Source organism: Dendrobates tinctorius, unplaced genomic scaffold (assembly GCF_039654945.1).
Source record: "Dendrobates tinctorius isolate UK_male_01 unplaced genomic scaffold, ASM3965494v1 ptg000138l, whole genome shotgun sequence".
Taxonomy (NCBI): Eukaryota; Metazoa; Chordata; class Amphibia; order Anura; family Dendrobatidae; genus Dendrobates; species Dendrobates tinctorius.
This window is the reverse complement of record NW_027361806.1, coordinates 22,530,940-22,553,759: the sequence shown is the minus strand read 5'-3', so window position 1 is coordinate 22,553,759 and position 22,820 is coordinate 22,530,940. Positions and strand designations below refer to the sequence as shown.

Below are 22,820 nucleotides of genomic sequence, written 5' to 3'. Positions count from 1 at the left end.
AAGCCGTGTTCAGACCTTGGCACTGGGAGAATCCACGGCACGTCCTCCGCTAATAATAATGCCGGTGTTCTGCCAGGAATAAAGTCGCATCCTGGTGCTTGCACAGAACTTCTACATTATTTTACTTTTGTCATTTATACATTTTCCACAATTTGCAGCACTTCGCAGACATATTTGGTAAATCCCATCAGATACATTGTAGCATGTGGAGATGTACGTCTTTACTCACTGCTGCCACCTATCTCCATTTTTAGTTCAAAAAGTTGACAAAAATGTTAACAAAATGATAAAACAAGCAGCAACTTTCCATATGCATCAGAGAATATCAGTGCAGCTGACATTTCTATTAAAGGGCTTTTCTTCCATCCGTCATCTTTTCCCATATAGTGTGTAATGTTGTGTCTATCTCAACAGCCGGGGAAGAGCATATAATAATATAGGGCCTCATAACAAAGCCCAGAATGAGCCTCGCTTCTCAATTAGAACTGATTTTTGTACTACACTGATCTCCTATTTGCGTGTGTCTGTACAGGGAGCGGAGTCTGATAGAGTCTTATAAATGATTGAGAATTCTCAATGCCGGCAGCCACCACTAGAGGGAGCTATGTACACGAGGGTTTATACACCTGGAGCTACAGAAATGTTTGCAGTAAGCTCCCTCTAGTGGTGGCTCCCAGTAACTGCTGTTAAACCAAAATTGAGAGCAGTTCAGTCCTGCAGCCCCACCTACAAGAAACCCTATAAGTCCATGTTACTTATCACAGAACTCACAGCCAAAAGCCATATTTACAATAATAAAATCAGGGAACTTATTACTAGTTATGCACACAATGCCCACCCATGCATTCCAACCGGCACCCCGTCCTGCTTCCCTTTAAGTACAATCACTGCCTTTGCGGCAAGTTCTCCCAGTAACATGATGCTTCACCCATTAAGCTTCTTGCTAAAAAGGTAGGTTGTTTTATGGGAAAAAAATCTTTCCAAATGACCTTTCGATAGAGAAATTTGCATTTGGTGCCGTCTGTAAACTTCAGTATCAGATGTTTCTATAAAGGGATGAAACCCCTGTGATTCTGCAAAGAGGCTGGATGCTGACAAAGTGCTATTCGCACCAATAAAGTGTGCATGTCACGTCAGGTGACTGCTCAGAGTCAGCCGTCCTGTGTGTGCATGAGAGATAACACCATTTCTGCCCATTATATGACTTGTATCCTGCATTTCTCAACAGTTTCCGCTCTGCAGGCTCTATACCTAATTTTTAGTCGTCTCCGAGCTGCTGAGTTATTCTCCAATAACTGCTATGATGTTTCCTATACATAGCACACACAGACATGAAGGATTCCTGCTCTCCTGTCACTATGCAGCATCATGGAGGACATTATATAGCAGTACTGAGCGCCGTCAATCTAGCTCTGGCGTGAGATGAAACACTTTTAAAAAGCGGCAATAACTTGTTAGACTCTACACAACAGCATGAATTCAGCCCAGGCGTGAGATAAAACACTCACTACAAAGCAGCATCATGGACGACATTTTACAGTAATGCTAAACGATAGCATTGAATCCAGTACTGGGCTAGATAAAATATTTACTAGAAAGCAGCAGTGTGGAAAACATCATACAGAAGTATTGAGCAGTGTAGCAGTGAATCCAGCACTGGATGAGATAAAACATTTACTAGAGGCCACCGGCATTGTTTGTGTGTCTCCCTGCCTTTCTCTTATTGCTCCGTTATACTCCATGTCAATAGATGGCCGTAATCTGTGATGAGTTGAGGAAGTGGCTCATAAGTGGAGAAAGAAGCAGATTTCTCTGATAAGATATATTACACAATTTCTTATATTCATCTCTACTATAGATTTATGAAATGTTTGTTGGAAGCGTGATGATTTAATTCTGAAGATCAATCCCTTTCAGTCAAGAAATCAGTGGAGGTCGGAGATGCCTTGCGCACTTCTCCTGTCTCTGCGACCGGTTGGGGAACATCATTTTCACCTTTCGCTGTTTGGACATCACCACAAGCGGCCATATCATACACGTGCTGTATTTTCTTGCCCCTATTGATAATGACGTGATTCCAGAAATCCTCCAGAATCCCGACTGCTGCTCGGACAAGTGCTGATAGCCGTGAATGCGGGGGATGGTAACATGCCGGTTCTTCCCTCTAATGATATTACACCCCCACATGCCGCCATTGCCGTCCAAATTATAGGGAAACGGAGAAAAACATGAAGTTCAAATGAAAACCCTGAATTAGCTAATGGCCTGAAGACTGTGATTACTCCGCATGGAAGGAATTTTCTCCACATTAGTGTCTATATCCACGGAAATGCTCTGTGCTCGAGAGATAAAGACAAGTATTACTGCCAGATTACACACAGAATAATTCATAGATTATACACTGCAGCTGTCATGGGCATTCAGCTGTAAAGGCCGATATCTGCTGGGATTTGTGGTTGTACAGGCTGCTCTTCTGTACCATGGAGTAAGGCTAGAAGAATGTGAGCGTCCCAAAGGCAATCGCTGGGTTGCAACCCCTTGTGTAGTATCCGCTACCACCGGCTGACCAGTAGATCGGAATCATTCCCAATTTGCAGTGACAAGGCGGTAGGCAGGTCAGGGAGTTGGATGGAGCAAGGGTGAAGGCTAGCAAGCGTCAGTCACCGGTGGAGAGCAGGCTGCAAGGTCAGGGCTGGCCGCAGGTAATGGAGCCAAGACGGAAGTGAAGACGGCAAGAACCAACAACCTTATACCTCAGCATAAAAAAAAAATATAGTCACCATACTTTCTATAAAACTGAAAAGGGGAATGGTCAGCTGCCCCAGCCCATCAAAAACCGCCACCCTGCCTGTACCAACTCAGGACTAGTCCGGTGGGGCGTTGATTTCCCTGGACTAGTCCTGGCTCCCATTGCGATGATTTGCAAGAGTGATGTCACCATTGGCTCCTTGCAAACATTGCGCATGCGCGCAGCATTCCACCTCGCTGAGCATGTGCCGATGGAGCAGGGGAGCGTACACCTGGCTTCATTTACAGAGAGGCAGAAGACGGCGTACGTGCACCAGATTTGCAAGGAGCAGACATTCATGTCACTCTTGTAAATCAAGTCAGTCATGTTTGACGTGTCGTGCTAACAAGATGAGAGGCAGGACTAGTCTGGGGGAAATCAACGCCCCCCGCTGGACTAGTCCCAAGTCGTTTGCATTGCATATGAATAACAAGTATTTAGATATCTCAAAGCCACGAGAGGGAGAAGATTGCAGAAATAGGGTGGAGTGCGGTTGCGGTTCAGAGGGGCTGGAAGCTCCCAGGTTGCCATCAAAGAAGGAATGTTATGTCGTCAAATTGCTGCACAATGGATGCAAAAAATGAGCTATGATGGTGTCCATCAGGCTTTTTATACCAATTTCTGAATGCAGGGCACAAGTGTGATGTCCACAGATGCCACCATCTCCTCAGGGTGTAAAGTGAATATTGACTGAAAAATGAGTTTTTTCCAGAATTAGTCCACTTACTGACCGGTGGGTTCCTCCTGCCATGTCCCTCAGGACAGGGGAGCATTGAGGCAGACTCAGCACTTGCTACCTCCCCGGTATTTCCCGGTATCGCTTCGAGACACTCGCTGCTCAGGGACTAGAACAAGGTCTCGTTCTGTATCTATTCTTCAGTTTTCAGGATTGCCACTTTCCGTCATTCTAAAGGTTTCATGGCTTTCTACCATGGGACATTACTACATCCTGATCATGCGATGGACACATGGCTGCATAAGCTAATCATAGTACAGCTGTCAGAGCAGTGTCCTCTAACGAGCAGTGCAGCTGTGCATCCAGCACATGAGCAAAACTAGAGTCCTGGGCCGCACGTCAATCACTGAATTCTGTTTTTACACTCAGCCCCACAGTCCCCAGTGTATATCAATTGGCCCCAACGCCCCTGGGGTATAACCTGCGGCCCCTAGAGGTGGAGGGGGCACATAATATCTTACATATAGTGTATATTATGGGCCAAAGAACAATAAAACATTCTTTTAAAAGACAATAAGCAGAAATCTTGGAAACTGCAAGGAATTAATACATTAAGTATATAAGAGAAATGTAAAGCTTTTCATAATATCTAGCAATTATCTGCCCCTTTAAGAGCTCGCTGCCCGCTGTTGTAGAGTCGAGTTTCCAATTAGCTGAGCGCCAGGATCACATGAGAACCGGATCAGCGATTGTGATGGATTAATGAGATTACAGATGCATTATCTTGCTGTATCAGTCTCATAGAAAAGTCAGTGCACCCTGCTGTAAATTAGCGGTACCCCGGGGCTCAGCTCTGCTTTTGCTCAGGACATAATTCTGGAAATCGTAATTAATTTTTTTCTTTCATGTGCAAACAGAATAATTTAGCCATTAATTGGGCGGGAGATTGCGTGGTGCAGCTCCGGCCTCAGCGATCCGCCAGGTAATCTGTGCACTCAGAGCCGACATCTGTACAACGTGACGGCTGCGTAATCAGTATCACATTAATATGGGATATCCAAGAAGTATCATTTCTCCTTGCGGAGAATGACATGCTAAGCATGTCGAGGTGAGGAGACTTAAAGCCGCAATGCTCCTCTGGGAAATATGCTAATTATGCAAATTGTCTCTTCAGAGAGGAAGAGGACTAGAACTCTAGTGCCACCTATTGGAAGTAGCGATCCTAAAAGTCAATGTTGACCCTTTAACGAGCCTAGTTACATGACTTAGGATAAAAGCCAAACCAGAATCTCCATTTGCAGACACTGTGTTTCGGGGTACTGCCCCTCATCAGTGCAAAGTGGGAGATCTGATTTGGCTGTGAGAGAGGCGTCTGACCGATAGCCAAGAAGTATAATTTCTCCTTGCGGAGAATGACATGCTAAGCATGTCGAGGTGAGGAGACTTAAAGCCGCAATGCTCCTCTGGGAAATATGCTAATTATGCAAATTGTCTCTTCAGAGAGGAAGAGGACTAGAACTCTAGTGCCACCTATTGGAGGTAGCAATCCTAAAAGTCAATGTTGACCCTTTAACGAGCCTAGTTACATGACTTAGGATAAATTAATATGGGAAACGCAGGAAAACGGCAAAGTTCTGTCACTCGGAAAACAAATGTGCGCATCCGATGAACGAGTGATGGAGGTGAATCCGGGCGATGATCAGAAGACCAATCAAGTCCTCCAGAAAAGTAACTACTCACAGGGAGTCGGGACCGATCGGTGCGGGAAGAGGGGCCTAAGAGGTAACGGGGCCACCTCAACCTCCGAAACAGGTGGAAGTTTGCATCATGAAGAGCTATTGGATTTCTAAAGGGCCCATACATTATTCGTGCTCAGGAGCTTCTCCTGTATGTTTCTGCCACTGATAGAGGAGGCCCAGAAGATGAGCGAGCGCCAGTACTCCATGCATTCTCTGCCTCGCTCAGATACAAACTCAGGACCCCAGAGTTACAAAGTAACAATACGGACCCCACAATATCCCCGCATACAGCTCCATACGTTCCAACTTTGATACAATGTGTCAACTGTTCCAAATGTGCCCGAATTGTCCCAATTTTTCAGAGACTTTATGTTGTTGTGTGAAAGAAGGGGAGACGTATACACAATCCCTGCACCCCTAAATGGGTGTTTCCAGGCGATAATCAGGGCGGTTTTCATGTTCCTATTTATAATAGTTAGAACGTTCCTCAGACTCCACCATGCTGCCTTCATAAGCGCCTTCCACTCATTCTATTAGAAGGTGCCCCTCCCCCTTGACAATTAACTGCAATCCAGCAGTGTCTCCATTTCCCTGCAGCGCCCCCACAGATGACATGGAGCATTACACGCAGCTCATAGAGATGAATGTGATGCATGAGCATGCCGGCTCCTCCAGAGCAAGAGACGAGGGTCAGCTGAACTGGACACTCAAATCCAGTAATGCACAGTTCCCTAAAAGAAAATACATTTCTAAAAGTAGACAACCCCTTTAAGTTCCCCACCTTAGGATCGGTTCACATGGTCAGGATTTGACATGGATTTTGGAGTGGACGCAAGTGGAAATTTTGGTTTACATCCACCCAAAAAAAAAAGAAATGCATCTTCGAGAGGGAAAACAAAGCAAAAGAAAAAAAAAGTGGCGTGCCAGGTTATAGAGCATGAAAAAAACAGCCCCAATGCTTCAGGATAATCTGCTCGCTATTCAGCAGCTCATCATCCTGCATATCCCGAACGAAATACGATCAGATCTGCCGACGGTAAATCCGATTTGTGAACGTTTCCTTACATTCTCCAAAGCATCAATATAACAAGAATGACCCTTTAGTTTTAACCAACCAGTTTGGAATTGGCAATATCGTCAGCTGCACTACCAGTCTCAGCCTACGGCTGAGAGTGGCGCCATTTCAAAGCTCAGAAACTAGTGAAATGTTTAGAAATTCTCTTTTCCTTTCTATCTCCTAAGATGCAAATCACATCGAACCCGTCAATTATTGAGAGACACATTATTTTTTTTATTCAATGTTTCCTCCTGATTTATTTTCCCCAGTGTTTATATCTAACGCCACAAATACGAAGGAAGAAACTGGATCACACATCTTTTTTCCTGCCTCGTCTCCCGCTTGTCATTCCTAACAGGAGTATAAATATTAACGTGCATTGATTTATCGGCAGCAGAGCGATGGGTTTGATTAGACTGCGAGAATAAAGAGATGATCAAGTCGCCGGGAGTCAGAGGACACCACCATAACCGGGGTGGTCACTGAGCGGAGTATGGAAGACCCCAGCACCTCACAATGCACGGGACCCTCGTGTCTATACTCCTTCCTGGTTATTTTTTTCCCTTCGTTCTTATTAGTCTCACGTCAGTCATGAAAATCCGCAACGAGAGCGCTCAACCGAATCGCTCATCTGTGCCATACAAGACGTGCTTCATGTTAGCAGAGGATATCATCATCCCACCTGAAGACAGGAGACTTGTACTTTCCATGTCATCTGAGCTTCGTTCAGCTTACAGGGATTCTCCATTTTAGGGACACTTTTTTTCTTACTTCAATGCATCAATTTAGGGAAGGAAATTCATTTTTGCAATTGAGTTTCTGTAAATAATTTGGCGCTTTGGTTTTACAGATTCTTTGCACATTCGGCTTATTTATTCCTACAGAACACATCAAAGATAAGAGTAAAAAAGAAAAAAAAAAAAGACAGATAAAAGTTAAAGAAAGCAAAAAGGAGCAAAAGGTTTTTATAAAACCCATTTGGAAGAATTATTTTTTAACCCAAATTAGATGCATTGAAGTATGAAAGAAAAATGCGCCCAAAGGGTAGACAACCCCTTTTACAACGGCAGGCTGGAGTGAGGAAACATTCCTAGCGGCGCTCATTTCTGGATAATCCGGTAGTGTAAACAGGCTGGCGATCTCACCCGACAAACGAGCAAAGCAGTCGCTTATCAGGAAAATGATTTCTAGGCTTGCTTAAAAATAATCTTTCTCGGCAGCACATTGTGCTGCAGAGAACAATGAAAGCCTATCTGCACAGCTCGATCTACTAGAGATCAGAAGCTACTAAATGACCATCAGCAAACAGGTTTCCAGTCACCGGTCGTGTTTGACCTCAGGTAAGCGAAGTCCTTGGCTTCAGATCCAATAAGTGTCTTCCACAGAGCAAACATCTGATACCACTTTATATCAAGGAAGAATAATATAACATCACCTGAAAATTAGATTTCTTCCTTTCCACATTATTGGCTTGAGAATCCTGGTGATTATGTTTTCTTCCCACATATGCAGTCATTAGACACATTGTATACAGAATGTAAGATTTAATTTTTAGCTTGTGGATATAAAGAAAAAGGAGGGAAAAAAAGAGGAAGAAAAAGGAAACCGCGTCTCAGAATCACGATCCGATTACAGGTTCTCCCGCTAGTGAGAAACCCAGTGATCAGCCGGGAGAGTCTGGGAGCAAGTGCTCAATTTTCTTGCAGCGCCTCCATAGGGAAGATAAGGCATTACACGTTGGGTCCTCCAAAGTGAGTATTATTTAAATGGGTTTAGCCCCACTATTTAAAAAAAAAAAAATCCAGTATTTCCTTCTCTACCTCAGTGACATTTCCACATAGGGAGGAGATCGGTGCTGATGAGGTTCCCTAGAGAGGCGTCCCCAGGATACGTGTACAGTCACCGGCTTTGTGAACTTGTTCGGGCAGGCAGTTGTCTAAGGGACATGAGCAGCGCTGCTCGTGATCGGCCCAGAGCCATCATTTATGCTCCTCCTTTTCCTTTATTTATATTAGTTCAATTAAAATAGGTAAAGAAGAGGAGGAGAAAAAAAGGGGGTCCCGGACCTGCCCACTTCCACATAAAGGCGTGAGTGGTGAAGATTACATAAAGACAGGTGGCATGTAATTTCTTCCACATTTGTGCTGTGTGCAACAAAATATTAAGTCCCACCTCCTTGGCTATGAAGGGGACAGGGCTTACTGAGCCATCAGGTGAAGATGGAACTGATCAGTTGGACATTAACCCCTGTGTTTTCCATGGGATCTCTCGAAGACTAAGGACTTAATTCATCATTTGCGGTTTTGTTTTGATTTTTTTTAAGTGTCTTTTATTTTTTTTTTGTCTTGTGGTATTCATTGATGTTTTTGTATTTTTTATTTTCTTCCCAAAAACAATCAACAAATTGCACAAAATCAAAAATGTTTTTCATTCTGGCCATTTCCATCTTTCTTCAGCAAACAGCCAGATGTTCTGCTAAAATGTTGCAAACCTTGAGCAAAGATTTCAGACAAACATTTGCACAAAAGTTTTGCAACTTTTTAAAAGTATGAATTGATAATTCAGCATAATTTTATTGTTATTTCCCTGATCTATCCCAGTTTTCCTTTCCTGTTTCCCTGCCCTCTTCCCCATTTATCACTTAAAATTCAATAAAAAATATTTGAACATCAATTGATGATTCAACTTGAAAACATCTGGAAACCTCAAATCTCACCCAGAATACAGAACATAAAAAATACATCTGGGAGAACATGTAAAAAATACATTTTAAAAAAGGTGAAAGTTAAAAAAAAACAATAAGTCACAAATAAAAAACAGATAAAAACAAAACAAAAAACTGGAAAATTAAAGGTGCAAACACAATAGTGAATCGGGCGCTAACTGTTACTTAATCTGACACATTATATGCATGATTCTAAAACGGTGAAGAACCAAATTTCTCATTCGTTTATTTCAGGGTTTAGTTTTCCTTTAAGACGACGGAGGAAGGATAATTTCTGAGTTTGGACCCTGGGGCCTCAGGACAATCGTTCTTCGGTGCCCATCTGGAATCACCATAATTAACACTTAACATAAACTGAACGTTGCAAATCTTAATAAATGTATCCATCCGGAAACCTCCCCCATAGTTTCGCATTCATCCAGCTCTATTTGGGATCAATAATTAAAATCCCGTCCTGCGAATTCCACTTGAATATTAATGTAAATGAAGACTCAGCGTAAATCTAAAAGGGATGAAAAATCTGCGCTTCACGGTGACTGACGGGCGACGAGCTGCACGAGGTTCACACCAGTCTCATGCGGCTTCGTTCTGTTGTTCATTATCAATTATCTGACAAGATTGTTTCCGATAATTTTGTCACTTTCCTTTGTTTCTTTGGAAGATTGTTTAACCCTGCAACTTCTGGAAGATCTCAGCTCTTGGCTAGAAAAAGATCAGAGACTGATCAGCAACGATCACCGCAATCACCGTTCAACTTCACGGGGCCGGACGTCCATGATCGTATCACACAATTGGGCAGGATTGTATCAGTCTTTTCATCTTGATACATTCTCGACTAAGGACTAGAGTGATATTCATGGTGACACCGTCATCCTGGGAAAATCCTTAAAATATATCTTTAAAGGACTTGCACAGAATTAGAAAAATCTGGTGTCTGATTTCCAAAAACCAGCAGCACACCTGTCCACAGGTCGTATGTGACATTGCAGCTCAGTCCAAATTACTTTAATGGAGCAAAACTAGTACCAGACCCAACCTACAGATAGGAGTGGCACTATTTTAGGAAAACCATTTATATTTTTGCTTTCTCATTTTCATCCATTAACACCCCTGTAATGACAACCATCTCGTTTTACTTGTCAGGTGAAACTGAAATTAATAACTAAGCAAGTTTGCAAATTGAGATTAGAAACTCTTTGCTGTCATTCTGTGCATGCAGCTCCTAGGCTAACTTATATATTTCCATAATCACACACTATAAATTGGAGAATTACAATGTAGCTGCACACGCTGGACATAGTCCTTAAAGGGGTTGTCTCATAAAGACAGCCCATGACTATATGCCGTATAAGGGTGACTTCAGACTTTTGCCCCAAACCTGGACCACCCCATTAAGCTTTATTTAAAGCATGCGGGTAGTTTCAGGTGGTTTTTCAGAACATATTCCCCTATGTGCTGTAGGAATTTAACTCGCTCAAGAGCCACGGGAGTCAATCAGGAGGCACGCTCCTTTTAAAAGTTCACAGGGTTTATTGCTTCATAACCCATAAAGCAGCGCATAACACAAGGAATAGCCTTTAGATCAGGTGAAAGCAAGCATAAGTGTCCATGATTTCAGGCTCCGTCCTGGAGCCTCAGCAAACACAGGAGGCTTATCCCTCCTCGCATACAGCCAATATACACAGGCCTCACCGGGTCAGCAGTCTCAGCACGTGGTCTTCAGGAAGGTAGCACACCTTCCTCCACATAGGCCTGCCGGGACCTTCCACATGGCTCAATCAGATCCATGCGCTCTCTCTCATGTGACCTACTCTGGCTACCTTATATGGTCCGTAGCCACGCCCACCGGGTCACATGGCTATGACCTCATCACAGGTCCTACAAGCATTCATACACTGTATTAAGGCGTTCTAGACACCGCCCCTAGGTGGGTTTGTAGTTAGCTCTCGCTGACACAGTGTAACAACAGCTCAGCAGTGCCTCTGCTGATCAACACACATATTCAAGCTTCCATCCCAAGGCCACCTACCTTGGGATACATAACGGTCATTCAGCATCCTATACCCATTACCACAATGGATATGCCTGTATGCCCGTCCTGGGACACCCACACAGCGCCCCCTAGCGGACATAGTGGTCACTACACCACAGTGCGTACATGAGGAATATCACTATTTATGGCTATTATATGACTTGTATACTGCACTTTCACCAGTTTCCCCCTCTGCAGGCTCTCCCTCTAGTTTTCAGTTGTTTCTGAGCTGGTGGGTGGAGATGAGCTATTATACGATATTTCACATACACAGAGCACACAGACAGGAGGGATTCCAGCATGATCTATGTAGCACATGATCAGAAGCTTCAGCAGCATGGAGGTCATTATACAGAGCAGTACAGATCTGAATCCAACTATGGGGTTAAATAAACCACTTATGAGCAGCAGCATGGGATAATAGCATTATGTAGCAGTACTATGGGGTAGCTGTGAATCCAGATTTGGGGCGAGATAAAATATTTTCTAGAAAATATCAGCATGGAGGATATTGTTCATAAATATTGCGCAGTGAATCCAGCTCTGGGGTTTAATAAAACACTTGACACCTGCAACACGGAGGACATTATACAGCAATGCTGAGCAGTGCAGCTTTGAATCCAGCACCGAGGTGGAAAACACACTCACTGGAAAGCAGCAGCGCAGTCTTTCTCTGCCTGTTCTGTTACTCAGCTCCTCCCTCCTATCCTCTCTACGTAGACTTAGGTAGGCAGCTGTAATCTGCTTCCTCAGTGAGCTGCCAGCCTGTCTTATCTTCAGCAAGTTTCTTGTACTCACTTACACTATTGAGTTATGTAAAGTTTGGTGAAACGGCGGAGGCCAATGAAGTTAAGCTGGTTACACTGACCACCTATGACGCTGGCCCTGAAGTGTCCTGACCTGACAGAATCCTATTACCAACACTACAGTAAACAAAAAAATTATAATATCACACAAAATGTTATTTTCCTCTTTCCACAATTTTCCTACCTGTCTTTTCCGGTCTCTTTCTTGAACAGTTCATCAAAATGCAGCATCTTGTGCCGGGTGATGATGTGGACCTTTAGTCGAGGTAGTATCTTGCTGATGAGCTGCAGGTTGTTGTAAACTAATCCTTTGCCGTCTCGTCTCATGTAGCTGCTGGGCCCCCAGAATATGAAGACGGTGCCTTGGCTCATGTTCAGAAGTTCGTTGCGGCTCCGGAGTATCCGCTGGATGCTGGAGTGCGCAATCACTCGCAGGCTGGTCTTGTTGCCCACATCCTGTCCGTAGCCCCGGGTGGGGGCATCGTTCATGCGGATCACACACTCCGTCTGGTCAATCTGATGCCCCAGTTTACTGCCCAGCAGGTGTCCCGAGCTGGTGACCAGCGCACAACTCTTGCAATGCATTCTCAGGGGCTGTGGAAAGAAAGGATTGCAGCAGTGAAAACAAATAGTAAACCGTAAAGCCACAGGGGAAAAAAGCGCTAGAATCTCAAAGCTCCAAAACTGCACCCAATAATCCTGGTAACAGAAAGGTCCCCCGGGTTTTAGGAATTCACAGAAATTATTATAAAGGCAAAAAATCTTCCTCTCCAATAAAAAAAAGTTTCACCTAAAGTTAAAAATACATTTTTTTCTTGTGGAGTCTGCTTCAGAAACACAGATTTCAGAGGCAAAAACTAGAGGGACCGACCCACTACGGAGACAGACCCTTGAATAGTGGGTCATATTATACAATTAAATTGACCATGAAATCTATGTCCAATCAGGAGCGACTATGACAGCCTGCATAAAAGCCGAGGCAGGGAATGCAGCAGACATTTTGTGGTGAATCTGTATACTGAGAGGACGTCACAGCTCAGCCCTACAGATAGGAAGAGACTATACAGAGAGTGTTACCAGACAGGTTACCGTCCATTTACTCATTTCCAGATATATGGACATCACTTTCACATTATTAAGGCTGGGTTTGAAGCTTGAAAGTGGTTGGATACAGTCCTAGTAAACCTCAGAGTGTTACATGCATCTTTACAGGGTATTTAGTACTTGTGATTCATAGCAAACCTAAGTTTTGGAAGTAATTTGACAAAAATGTCAAATTCAAAAATAATCGCTCATCTACAATCTCTGGTCATCCTCACGTTATAGCCAATAATGGTCCAACGACCCAGTGTCGCACCCCACGATCTAAGGCCAAGTTCACATGTCCAATAATCATCCATCTAAGACAGATTCAGCAAGCAAAAAAACCACAACCCAGATCTGTGTCAAATGGAAGAATAATGGACGACTATCCATTTTCCATAGACTTCAGTGTGAAAAAACAGTTCCAGTAACAATGTGGTTTACGTAAAGACAAAAAAGTGGTGTCTGTCCCGCGGAGATAACGGATTGCTGCTGGATCCGATTTGGACGGATGATTCCCGGACACCAGACCTCAGCCTAATGCCACCATTATCTGTGCCGATCACGGGTCTGGACATAAAGAGTGTTCACATCAGTCCTTGTTTGCCGACATTCTGTCAACAATTCTCCGGCACATTCTAAATTCTCATCTAAGACGAAGCCAAAAATAATCAGCTTCTAAGAAAAAGCCGAGAATCCCATCAATCCAACGAGAGTCCAATTATCCCCGACATCGCGGCTCTCACAAAAAATGTCACTTTCAAGTCTTTTCTGGCGTCTTTAAGAATATCCTGCAATTAAAACATTTCCTTTACTTCTGTCGGAGCCGCTGCAATCAGCATCTTACACAGAATCGTCTCCGCGTTTTCATTTGCAAGGAAGACTCTTGACATCTTCGCTAATGAACAGACTCGTACGACACGGAGAGACGCTAATTTTTATTTGTTGTCGAGTCACAGGGGAAGTCGGGAAGAAGCGACACTTTAAGAAAGGAAGAGAGGATTTCTACCGAAAATCAAAAAAAAAAAAAAAAAAAAAAATCACTCGTGCCACATCCACCGCCCCAGACCTCACCGTGATTCCCCGATATCGAGGGGCGATGATAAAGTACAAGAATGAGAAAAATGGCAACTGTGATCTGGGCAGAAAGCAAATTGTTTGGGGGAGATTTCTGTGAGACGAACGATCATCCGATCAAGTAGGATTTCTAAGAAAAGAACAAGTCATTTTTTTTCCCATAGAAACAGCGCCTCACCTGGTATTGCACTATTAAGAGCCAAGCTGCAATACCAAATGAAGCCATGATTAGAAGAGGCGCCATTTCTAGTGGAAATAAAACACTACTTTCAGACAAATCTTTTGAGCCGGGCTATTTGCTTTGATCCAACCTAATTCACATTACATATTGTTGAGCGGAAGAGCGGCTGTTAAATCTGTGGGAACAAATGCTAAATTCAGGGGTCAATCATGCATTTCAAAGACACCAGTAATACTAGGGGTTAATCCAAACCATGCAGAGCTGCACCCCATGCAGTCTATAGGGGTCACAGATTTTCCATTCCAGCATCTGTGTAAGCTGGCTGACGACCCTTACACCTGCGGTAATGGCGGTCCGGAACCAGGGACGTACCTGGCACCGGAGCCTGAGATACCCACAAATACTATGGCAGAACAAGTCCACCACATAGGATATTAGTTGCCCCGCTGGACGGGTTAGATGGGAGACAAAGTTGCCTTTATTAGTTTGTGATGACACTTTCATTGTGGGGCACAAAGGGGGATTTATTACTGTAAGGGGGCGTAGAGCGAGCACTGTTACAATATTGAGATTCAAAGACAGAATATTACTTTCGGGGACAAAATTAGGCGGTTGCTATTTGTGGGGGCACCGAAACCGACATAAAAAAGTAATTTTACTGTGTGGAGGCTGAGGGCTGCAGCTTATATGTAAAGACATGTCTGGATTGGAAGAAGCTGTGGTGGCGGTCAGGGCCGTATGGAGATAAAAAAAAAAAAGGGAAATTAATTTTTTGATTCTTGGGGTGGGGGCTTGTGCTGATAATGCTTAGAAACATTACAAATGTGCTTACGTTGGACCCATATAATTAGGGTAAGATTTATCTGAATGCAGTTTTTTACAACCCGAGGAGGAGGAAGATGCAGCGGGTATTTATAGAGGGACAGAGCGCAGTGACATCCATGAGTCGGGTACGTGCGGCTGACGACATGTATGATTGCGGTCATGCATTAATGTCAGGTCCACTTTACGTGCATCTACCCCGGACTCGTGAGCACTTTGCCCTCAGCTGATTGACTTTCCATCGTTCTGTCGTTTCCGTCTTTGACCGTCCTCATTCCCGGCTGACTCGACACAGGAGCGTTATAAACCTTGCTAATAAGCTGCCACCAGTCCGGGGACATCGATTGAACCCTCGTGTGATCCCAGCAGCCGGGGCCATTGTATCTTATTCTTGTTTCCAATAGTGTGGATTGTAGGGTAACGACCTTCCCTCCACCGCCCCTACAAAAGATGGATGACGGACCTGTAAACCGTAAGCACCTATAAAGCTCAGATTTACCGAGCCCGTTCTGTTCTGCTCCCAATAAAAGTGTCCGCAGAGAAAGATCAGTATCAATCACGGCCTTATTGGAGTGGGAGTTAGGACACAAAGATAACCTAAAGCCATCAACCAGAGTAATGGTCAAAGCAGCCGAGGCAATCAGCCAAGAGAAACGCGTGAAATACACCGCTAATGTGCACTGACAGATCATTATGAAAGGTTTCCGAGGGGTCCGCGCAGGATTGGAGGGGTCTCTGAGCAGCGGCCATCGGGTCAGTGCCGTCTGGTTTAGAGACGGACGTGTAAGCAGAACGTCTCGGTGATCATCAGGCCTCCTGCAAGAGAGCAATGACGCCAGACGCGCCTGCCCTGATCCCTGCTCTGCTGTCACCGGCGGCCGCGCTCAGCACAAGATCTAATTTTCAGCTTTTATTGGGCTAAATGTTTCCAATGGTTTCAGTCCAATATAATTTCCCTTTGAGGAAACGGACAAATCGATAAATACTCAACTTCACTTTTGCTCTTTCCCTTAGTGTCTTGAAGCAGCGGAGGCCGCCGTGGATCTGTGAGCGGAAGGCACAGACATGAGGCCCCGTTCACACTCACTGGATCCGATGTCCATCCCATGCAAGTTTCCATAACCGCGTCCACATTCAGCGGAAGAAATCCAGGCGGTTTACTAACGCTGGGAAAATAAATCTGCATCGGAAATAAGCAGCATGGAGCCTGAGCCGAAGCGTCAAAGATCAGTCATACTGAACGACAACAGGGCCGATCCTTGTGCCGACACCTGTTACACACCCACAGGAGAAACATCAGGCTCAGTTTGATAGGCGGTCGAAATCTAGATGAAGCGACTAAAAGGGTTATCCATTTCTATATCAATTTCATCTTAAAGGTGTATACCATCACAATGATTGGGCATATCATTGGGATTCATTATATTATGAGCTGTGGGGGGTCCAACTTTTGTGACCACCCGTCAATCCCAAAACCAGAGGATGAAGCTCTTTGTTGTTATAACCTAATAATATGCCTTACTGTATAATGAAAAAGCACCCCCTAGTGGTGACTATATTTACTCCTGTAAGAAGTAAGTGTCCCCTAGTGGTGACTATATAGACCTAATAGTAGTAAGCGCCCCCTAGTGGTGACTATATAGACCTAAAAGTAGTAAGCGCCCCCTAGTGGTGACTATATATATACCTGTAAGAAGTGCCTCTAGTGGTGATTATATAGACCTGTAAGAAGTAAGCGCCCCCTAATGATGACTATATAGACCTAATAGTAGTAAACGCCCCCTAGTGGTGACTAGATAGACTTATAAGTAGTAAGTGTCCCCTAGTGGTGACTATATAGACCTAAAAGTAGTAAGCGCCCCCTGGTGGTGACTATATAGACCTATAAAAAGTGACCCCTAGTGGTGACTATATAGACCTGTAATAAGAACGTGCTCCTTAGTGGTGACTAGATAGAATTATAAGAAGCGCCCCCTAATTGTGACTAAATAGAGCTATAAGAAGTAAGCGTCCCCTAGTGGTGGACTATATAGACCAATAAGAAGTAACCCCCCCTATTGATGACTATATACGAGTTCATATAACTTTTGATGCAGTTTTAATTCTCCTTTTTTAGCCTAAACCCATACTTTAGAGAATATACCATTTATAACCCCCCTCTGCTTTCTATCACTCAGCCAGTTACTTACCCATTCACACACATTTTCCCCCAGACCCAGCATTCTCATTCTGTGTACCAACCTCTTGTGTGGCGCGGTATCAAACGCTTTGGAAAAATCAAGATCTACCACATCCAATGACTCACCTTGGTCCAGTCTATAGCTTACCTCTTCATAAAAGCTGATTAGATTGGTGTGACAGGAGCGATTCCTCATAAACCCATGCTGATATGGCGTTACACAGTTATTCTCATTGAGATAATCCAGAATAACATCCCTCAGAAACCCTTCCCATATCTCACCAACAATAGAGGTTAGACTTACTGGCCTATAATTTCCAGGTTCACTTTTAGAGCCTTTGTGAATATTGGCACCACATTTGCTATGCGCCAGTCCTGTGGAACAGACCCCGTCGCTTTAGAGTCCCTAAATATAAGAAATAATGGCTTGTGTATGACATTACTTAGTTCTCTTAGTACTCATGGGTGTATGCCATCCGGACCCGGAGATTTATCTATTGTAATCTTATTTAGCCGGATTCGCACTTCTTCTTGGGTTAGATTGGTGACCCTTAATATCGGGTTTTCTTTGTCTCTCGGCATTTCATTTTCCACCGTGAATACCGTGGAGAAGAAGGTGTGTAATATATTAGCTTTTTTTCCTCGTCATGAACACCCATTCTTTCCTCACAATTTTATAAGGGGCCTACACTGTCACTTATGATTCTAAAGCAGGACGGCACATGTTGGACACGACGTCAGCAGGCGGACATGACCTCTAAGTAAAATACAAAAGGCATTTATGAGCTTTTACTTGTATTATGAGGAGGCGATTACCACTCTGGGGTCTAATTTGTTTGCAAAAAGGGAATCCGTCCTGGGAATTCGAGAAACAGAGCTGCAATCAGCGTCCACCCGGCCGAACGAGATCCGTGGATAGAGAACAAAACTCCAGCATATAATGTGCTGGCATCTAATCACACCGCTCCGTATTGATCGCTCCGAGGAGCTGTCGGTACAGCACCGTGCACACAATGTGGCTGGCACCCTTCCTAACCTACGGTTTTGTCTCCACTGAGGGAGGAAAGCAAATTGCAAGTGAAATTAAATCAATGCGAATCGACTTTCTATTGTTTCCTTTGGAGGGGAACGTCACCGACTTAATTGAATAATGAGGCAAACAGTTAAAATAAAAACGCCATCTTGATACGGCCTTAAAACTCATCGGATCAAAGTTACACCGAGCGAGTCCGTGCCGCTGAAGTGTTCTAAAAACCACGTCCACCTTCATTACCAAGTTTTATTGTCTAATATAAAAAAAATGAAACTTTTTTTTTACAAACAGCCTCAATTCAATGTTTTCTACCGTTTTGTGTATTCAGCTCCTAGGCAGACTGATGTATCTTCACGGTAACAGACCACAAATCGAGCCTGTGAGGTCTGATCCTTTTGCGCTCTCCCATTTCCCTCCATCTTCTTACCCTACCAAACTGACAACAGATAACAGTGAGTATGACTACACAGGGTTTTGTTTGTAGTCTGTTACCATGGAAACACATAGCTCTGCATTGTAGAGGTAGAAAAAAAATATGGTAGTTTTTTTTATATAGACAACATACAAAAGTTATAAAATTAAGAAGCGCTGACTTTTTTATGGCCGTTTGGGCATCATGATTGTTAAAAATATGATACCTATATCTATTGTGACCGAAAACTATGATGGCTGATGGATATATACCACAAAGGGATCTAGATCAGGGGCACACGGGCGGGCAACACACGTGGCGGGGCTTCTGCCTCAGCTGTCAGAAGATGACGCTGATCCTGGTCAGTTAAACCTTCAGGTGGCATCATGACTAGTGACTGCGGCATGTAAGCGGTTAGGAAGATGCTCTGTCCTGGGCCCTGTATTGTTCAACATCTTTATCAACTATTTAGATGAAGGAATTGAGGGTAAACTGATTAAATTTGCTGATGACACAAAGCTAGGAGGGATAGCTAATACTAGAGAAGAGAGAGAGAGGATTCAAAAAGATATAAATAAACTGGAGCAGTGGGCAGCAACTAACAGAATGGTTTTTAACAGGGAAAAATGCAAAGTACTACATCTGGGCAATAAAAATGAAAAAAGCATATACAGAATGGGAGGAATAGGGCTAAGTGACAGCACATGTGAAAACGACTTGGGTATACTAATAGATCACAGACTGAATATGAGTCAACAGTGTGATGCAGCAGCAAAAAAGGCAAATGCAATTCTAGGATGTATTAACAGAAGGATACAGTCTAGATCACATGAAGTCATTATTGCCCTCTACTCCTCTTTGGTCAGACCTCATCTGGAATATTGTGTCCAGTTTTGGGCACCACATTTTAAAAAAGACATCAACAAACTGGAGCAAGTTCAGAGAAGAGCGACCAGAATGGTGACCTGTCTGCAAACCCTGTCTTATGAGGAAAGGTTGCAGGATTTGGGAATGTTTAGCTTGCAAAAGAGAAGACTGAGAGGAGACTTAATAGCTGTCTACAAATATCTAAAGGGCTGTCACACTGTAGAAGGATCAACTTTATTCTCATTTGCACAAGGAAAGACTAGAAGCAATGGGATGAAACTGAATGGGAGGAGACACAGATTAGATATTAGAAAAAACTTTTTGACAGTTAGAGTGATCAATGAGTGGAACAAGCTGCCACGAGAAGTGGTGAGTTCTCCTTCAATGGAAGTCTTCAAACAGAGGCTGGACAGACATCTGACTGGGATGATTTAGTGAATCCTGCTTTGAGCAGGGGGTTGGACCAGATGGCCCAGGAGGTCTCTTCCGATTCTATGATTCCATGAAAGCGGTCACCAGAGGCCACAGCTGGAGGACTGACGATGGCTGCCAGTCATGGACGTCCATGTCAGAGGTAAAGTCTAAATAGTGTTGTTGTAATTGGAAGGACGCACAGAATAAAGGTGACGTGATTTCTACCACGTGGTGAACACACAAAAATTAAACATCAAAAATTGCTTTTTCTCCAATCCCCCATGAGAAAAAATAAAAGCTTTTCAGATCCTGATCTCATCAGCCTCAAAGTGTCAATAACATAATTCTCATTCTGTCATGTCGATGGAAAAAAAAAACATTATGTTCCCCGGAGAACAATAATGAAAAAGCCTGAAAGAAAAAAATCTGCACGGCCCAAAGAAGCTGAAGGGTGAAAGTCACACAATTATTTATATGGGTTGGATCATTTTGGGTGACATTTCTCCCCTCGTGATTGGACGGGTGCGAGAGATCAGATCCATCTAACAAAACAACAAAGAAATAATAAACGTGAAGTTTCCGTCTTGTAGATAAAGGAGGAGGATTGTGGCTGCGGAGAGATGAGGCGACTGCACAGACGGAGACGCTGCACCGCCATGTTACCGTCCATCTGGCAGCGGAGGAACGCACGCGTCACCAGTGGCGACCACGGCTGCGATGTGAATGTGGATGGGGCAGCCACGGTTACTCCTCGGGACGCCGGAGGGGATGATTACGCAGGACGCCATCTCCACACAGAGACTCCGGAGAAACAAAGCCGGGTCGTCATGACAACCAGCTCTGCGGAAGAACAAACCAGGAGGAAAATATGAATTTATCAGCCGGAGTCGTCGCCTCCTCTAATTAGCTCTAGATATTTATTATATCCTAAATAATGATTGCCAGTGACAGGTCACCTCGCCCCTCACATGTCACCTCACCCCGTCACTTCACATGTCACCTCACCCCATCACTTCACGTGTCACCTCACCCCGTCACTTCACGTGTCACCTCACCCCGTCACTTCACGTGTCACCACACCCCGTCACTTCACATGTCACTTCACCCCGTCACTTCACATGTCACCTCACCCCGTCACTTCACATGTCACCTCACCCCATCACTTCACGTGTCACCTCACCCCATCACTTCACGTGTCACCTCACCCCGTCACTTCACGTGTCACCTCACCCCGTCACTTCACGTGTCACCTCACCCCGTCACTTCACGTGTCACCTCACCCCGTCACTTCACGTGTCACCTCACCCCGTCACTTCACGTGTCACCTCACCCCGTCACTTCACGTGTCACCTCACCCCGTCACTTCACGTGTCACCTCACCCCGTGACTTCACATGTCACCACACCCCGTCACTTCACATGTCACCTCACCCCGTCACTTCACGTGTCACCTCACCCCGTCACTTCACGTGTCACCTCACCCCGTCACTTCACGTGTCACCACACCCCGTCACTTCACGTGTCACCACACCCCGTCACTTCACGTGTCACCTCACCCCGTCACTTCACGTGTCACCTCACCCCGTCACTTCACGTGTCACCTCACCCCGTCACTTCACGTGTCACCTCACCCCGTCACTTCACGTGTCACCTCACCCCGTCACTTCACGTGTCACCTCACCCCGTCACTTCACGTGTCACCACACCCGTCACTTCACGTGTCACCACACCCCGTCACTTCACGTGTCACCTCACCCCGTCACTTCACGTGTCACCTCACCCCGTCACTTCACGTGTCACCTCACCCCGTCACTTCACGTGTCACCTCACCCCGTCACTTCACGTGTCACCTCACCCCGTCACTTCACATGTCACCTCACCCCGTCACTTCACATGTCACCTCACCCCGTCACTTCACATGTCACCTCACCCCGTCACTTCACATGTCACCTCACCCCGTCACTTCACATGTCACCTCACCCCGTCACTTCACGTGTCACCTCACCCCGTCACTTCACGTGTCACCTCACCCCGTCACTTCACGTGTCACCTCACCCCGTCACTTCACGTGTCACCTCACCCCGTCACTTCACGTGTTACCTCACCCCGTCACTTCACATGTTACCTCACCCCGTCACTTCACATGTCACTTCACATGTCACCTCACCCCGTCACTTCACATGTCACCTCACCCCGTCACTTCACATGTCACTTCACATGTCACCTCACCCCGTCACTTCACATGTCACCACACCCCGTCACTTCACATGTCACCACACCCCGTCACTTCACATGTTACCTCACCCCGTCACTTCACATGTCACTTCACATGTCACCTCACCCCGTCACTTCACATGTCACCTCACCCCGTCACTTCACATGTCACTTCACATGTCACCTCACCCCGTCACTTCACATGTCACCTCACCCCGTCACTTCACATGTCACCTCACCCCGTCACTTCACATGTCACTTCACATGTCACCTCACCCCGTCACTTCACATGTCACCTCACCCCGTCACTTCACATGTCACCTCACATGTCACCTCACCCCGTCACTTCACATGTCACCTCACCCCGTCACTTCACATGTCACCTCAACCCGTCACTTCACATGTCACCTCACCCCGTCACTTCACATGTCACTTCACGTGTCACCTCACCCCATCACTTCACGTGTCACCTCACCCCGTCACTTCACGTGTCACCTCACCCCGTCACTTCACGTGTCACCTCACCCCGTCACTTCACGTGTCACCTCACCCCGTCACTTCACGTGTCACCTCACCCCGTCACTTCACGTGTCACCTCACCCCGTCACTTCACGTGTCACCTCACCCCGTCACTTCACGTGTCACCTCACCCCGTGACTTCACGTGTCACCACACCCCGTCACTTCACATGTCACCTCACCCCGTCACTTCACGTG

The 22,820-nt window shown here is 45.0% G+C and overlaps 1 protein-coding gene across 1 annotated transcript in view; it reads right to left on the bottom strand.

Moving 5' to 3' along the window:
• Positions 1-22,820, bottom strand: part of ST6GALNAC5 (ST6 N-acetylgalactosaminide alpha-2,6-sialyltransferase 5) — a 113,332-nt gene that overhangs the window by 9,360 nt on the left and 81,152 nt on the right. Inside the window, exon 3 of the mRNA XM_073544824.1 lies at positions 12,008-12,417. Within this exon, the coding sequence (XP_073400925.1) occupies positions 12,008-12,417 (410 nt within the window). The remainder of the gene's footprint in view (positions 1-12,007; positions 12,418-22,820) is intronic.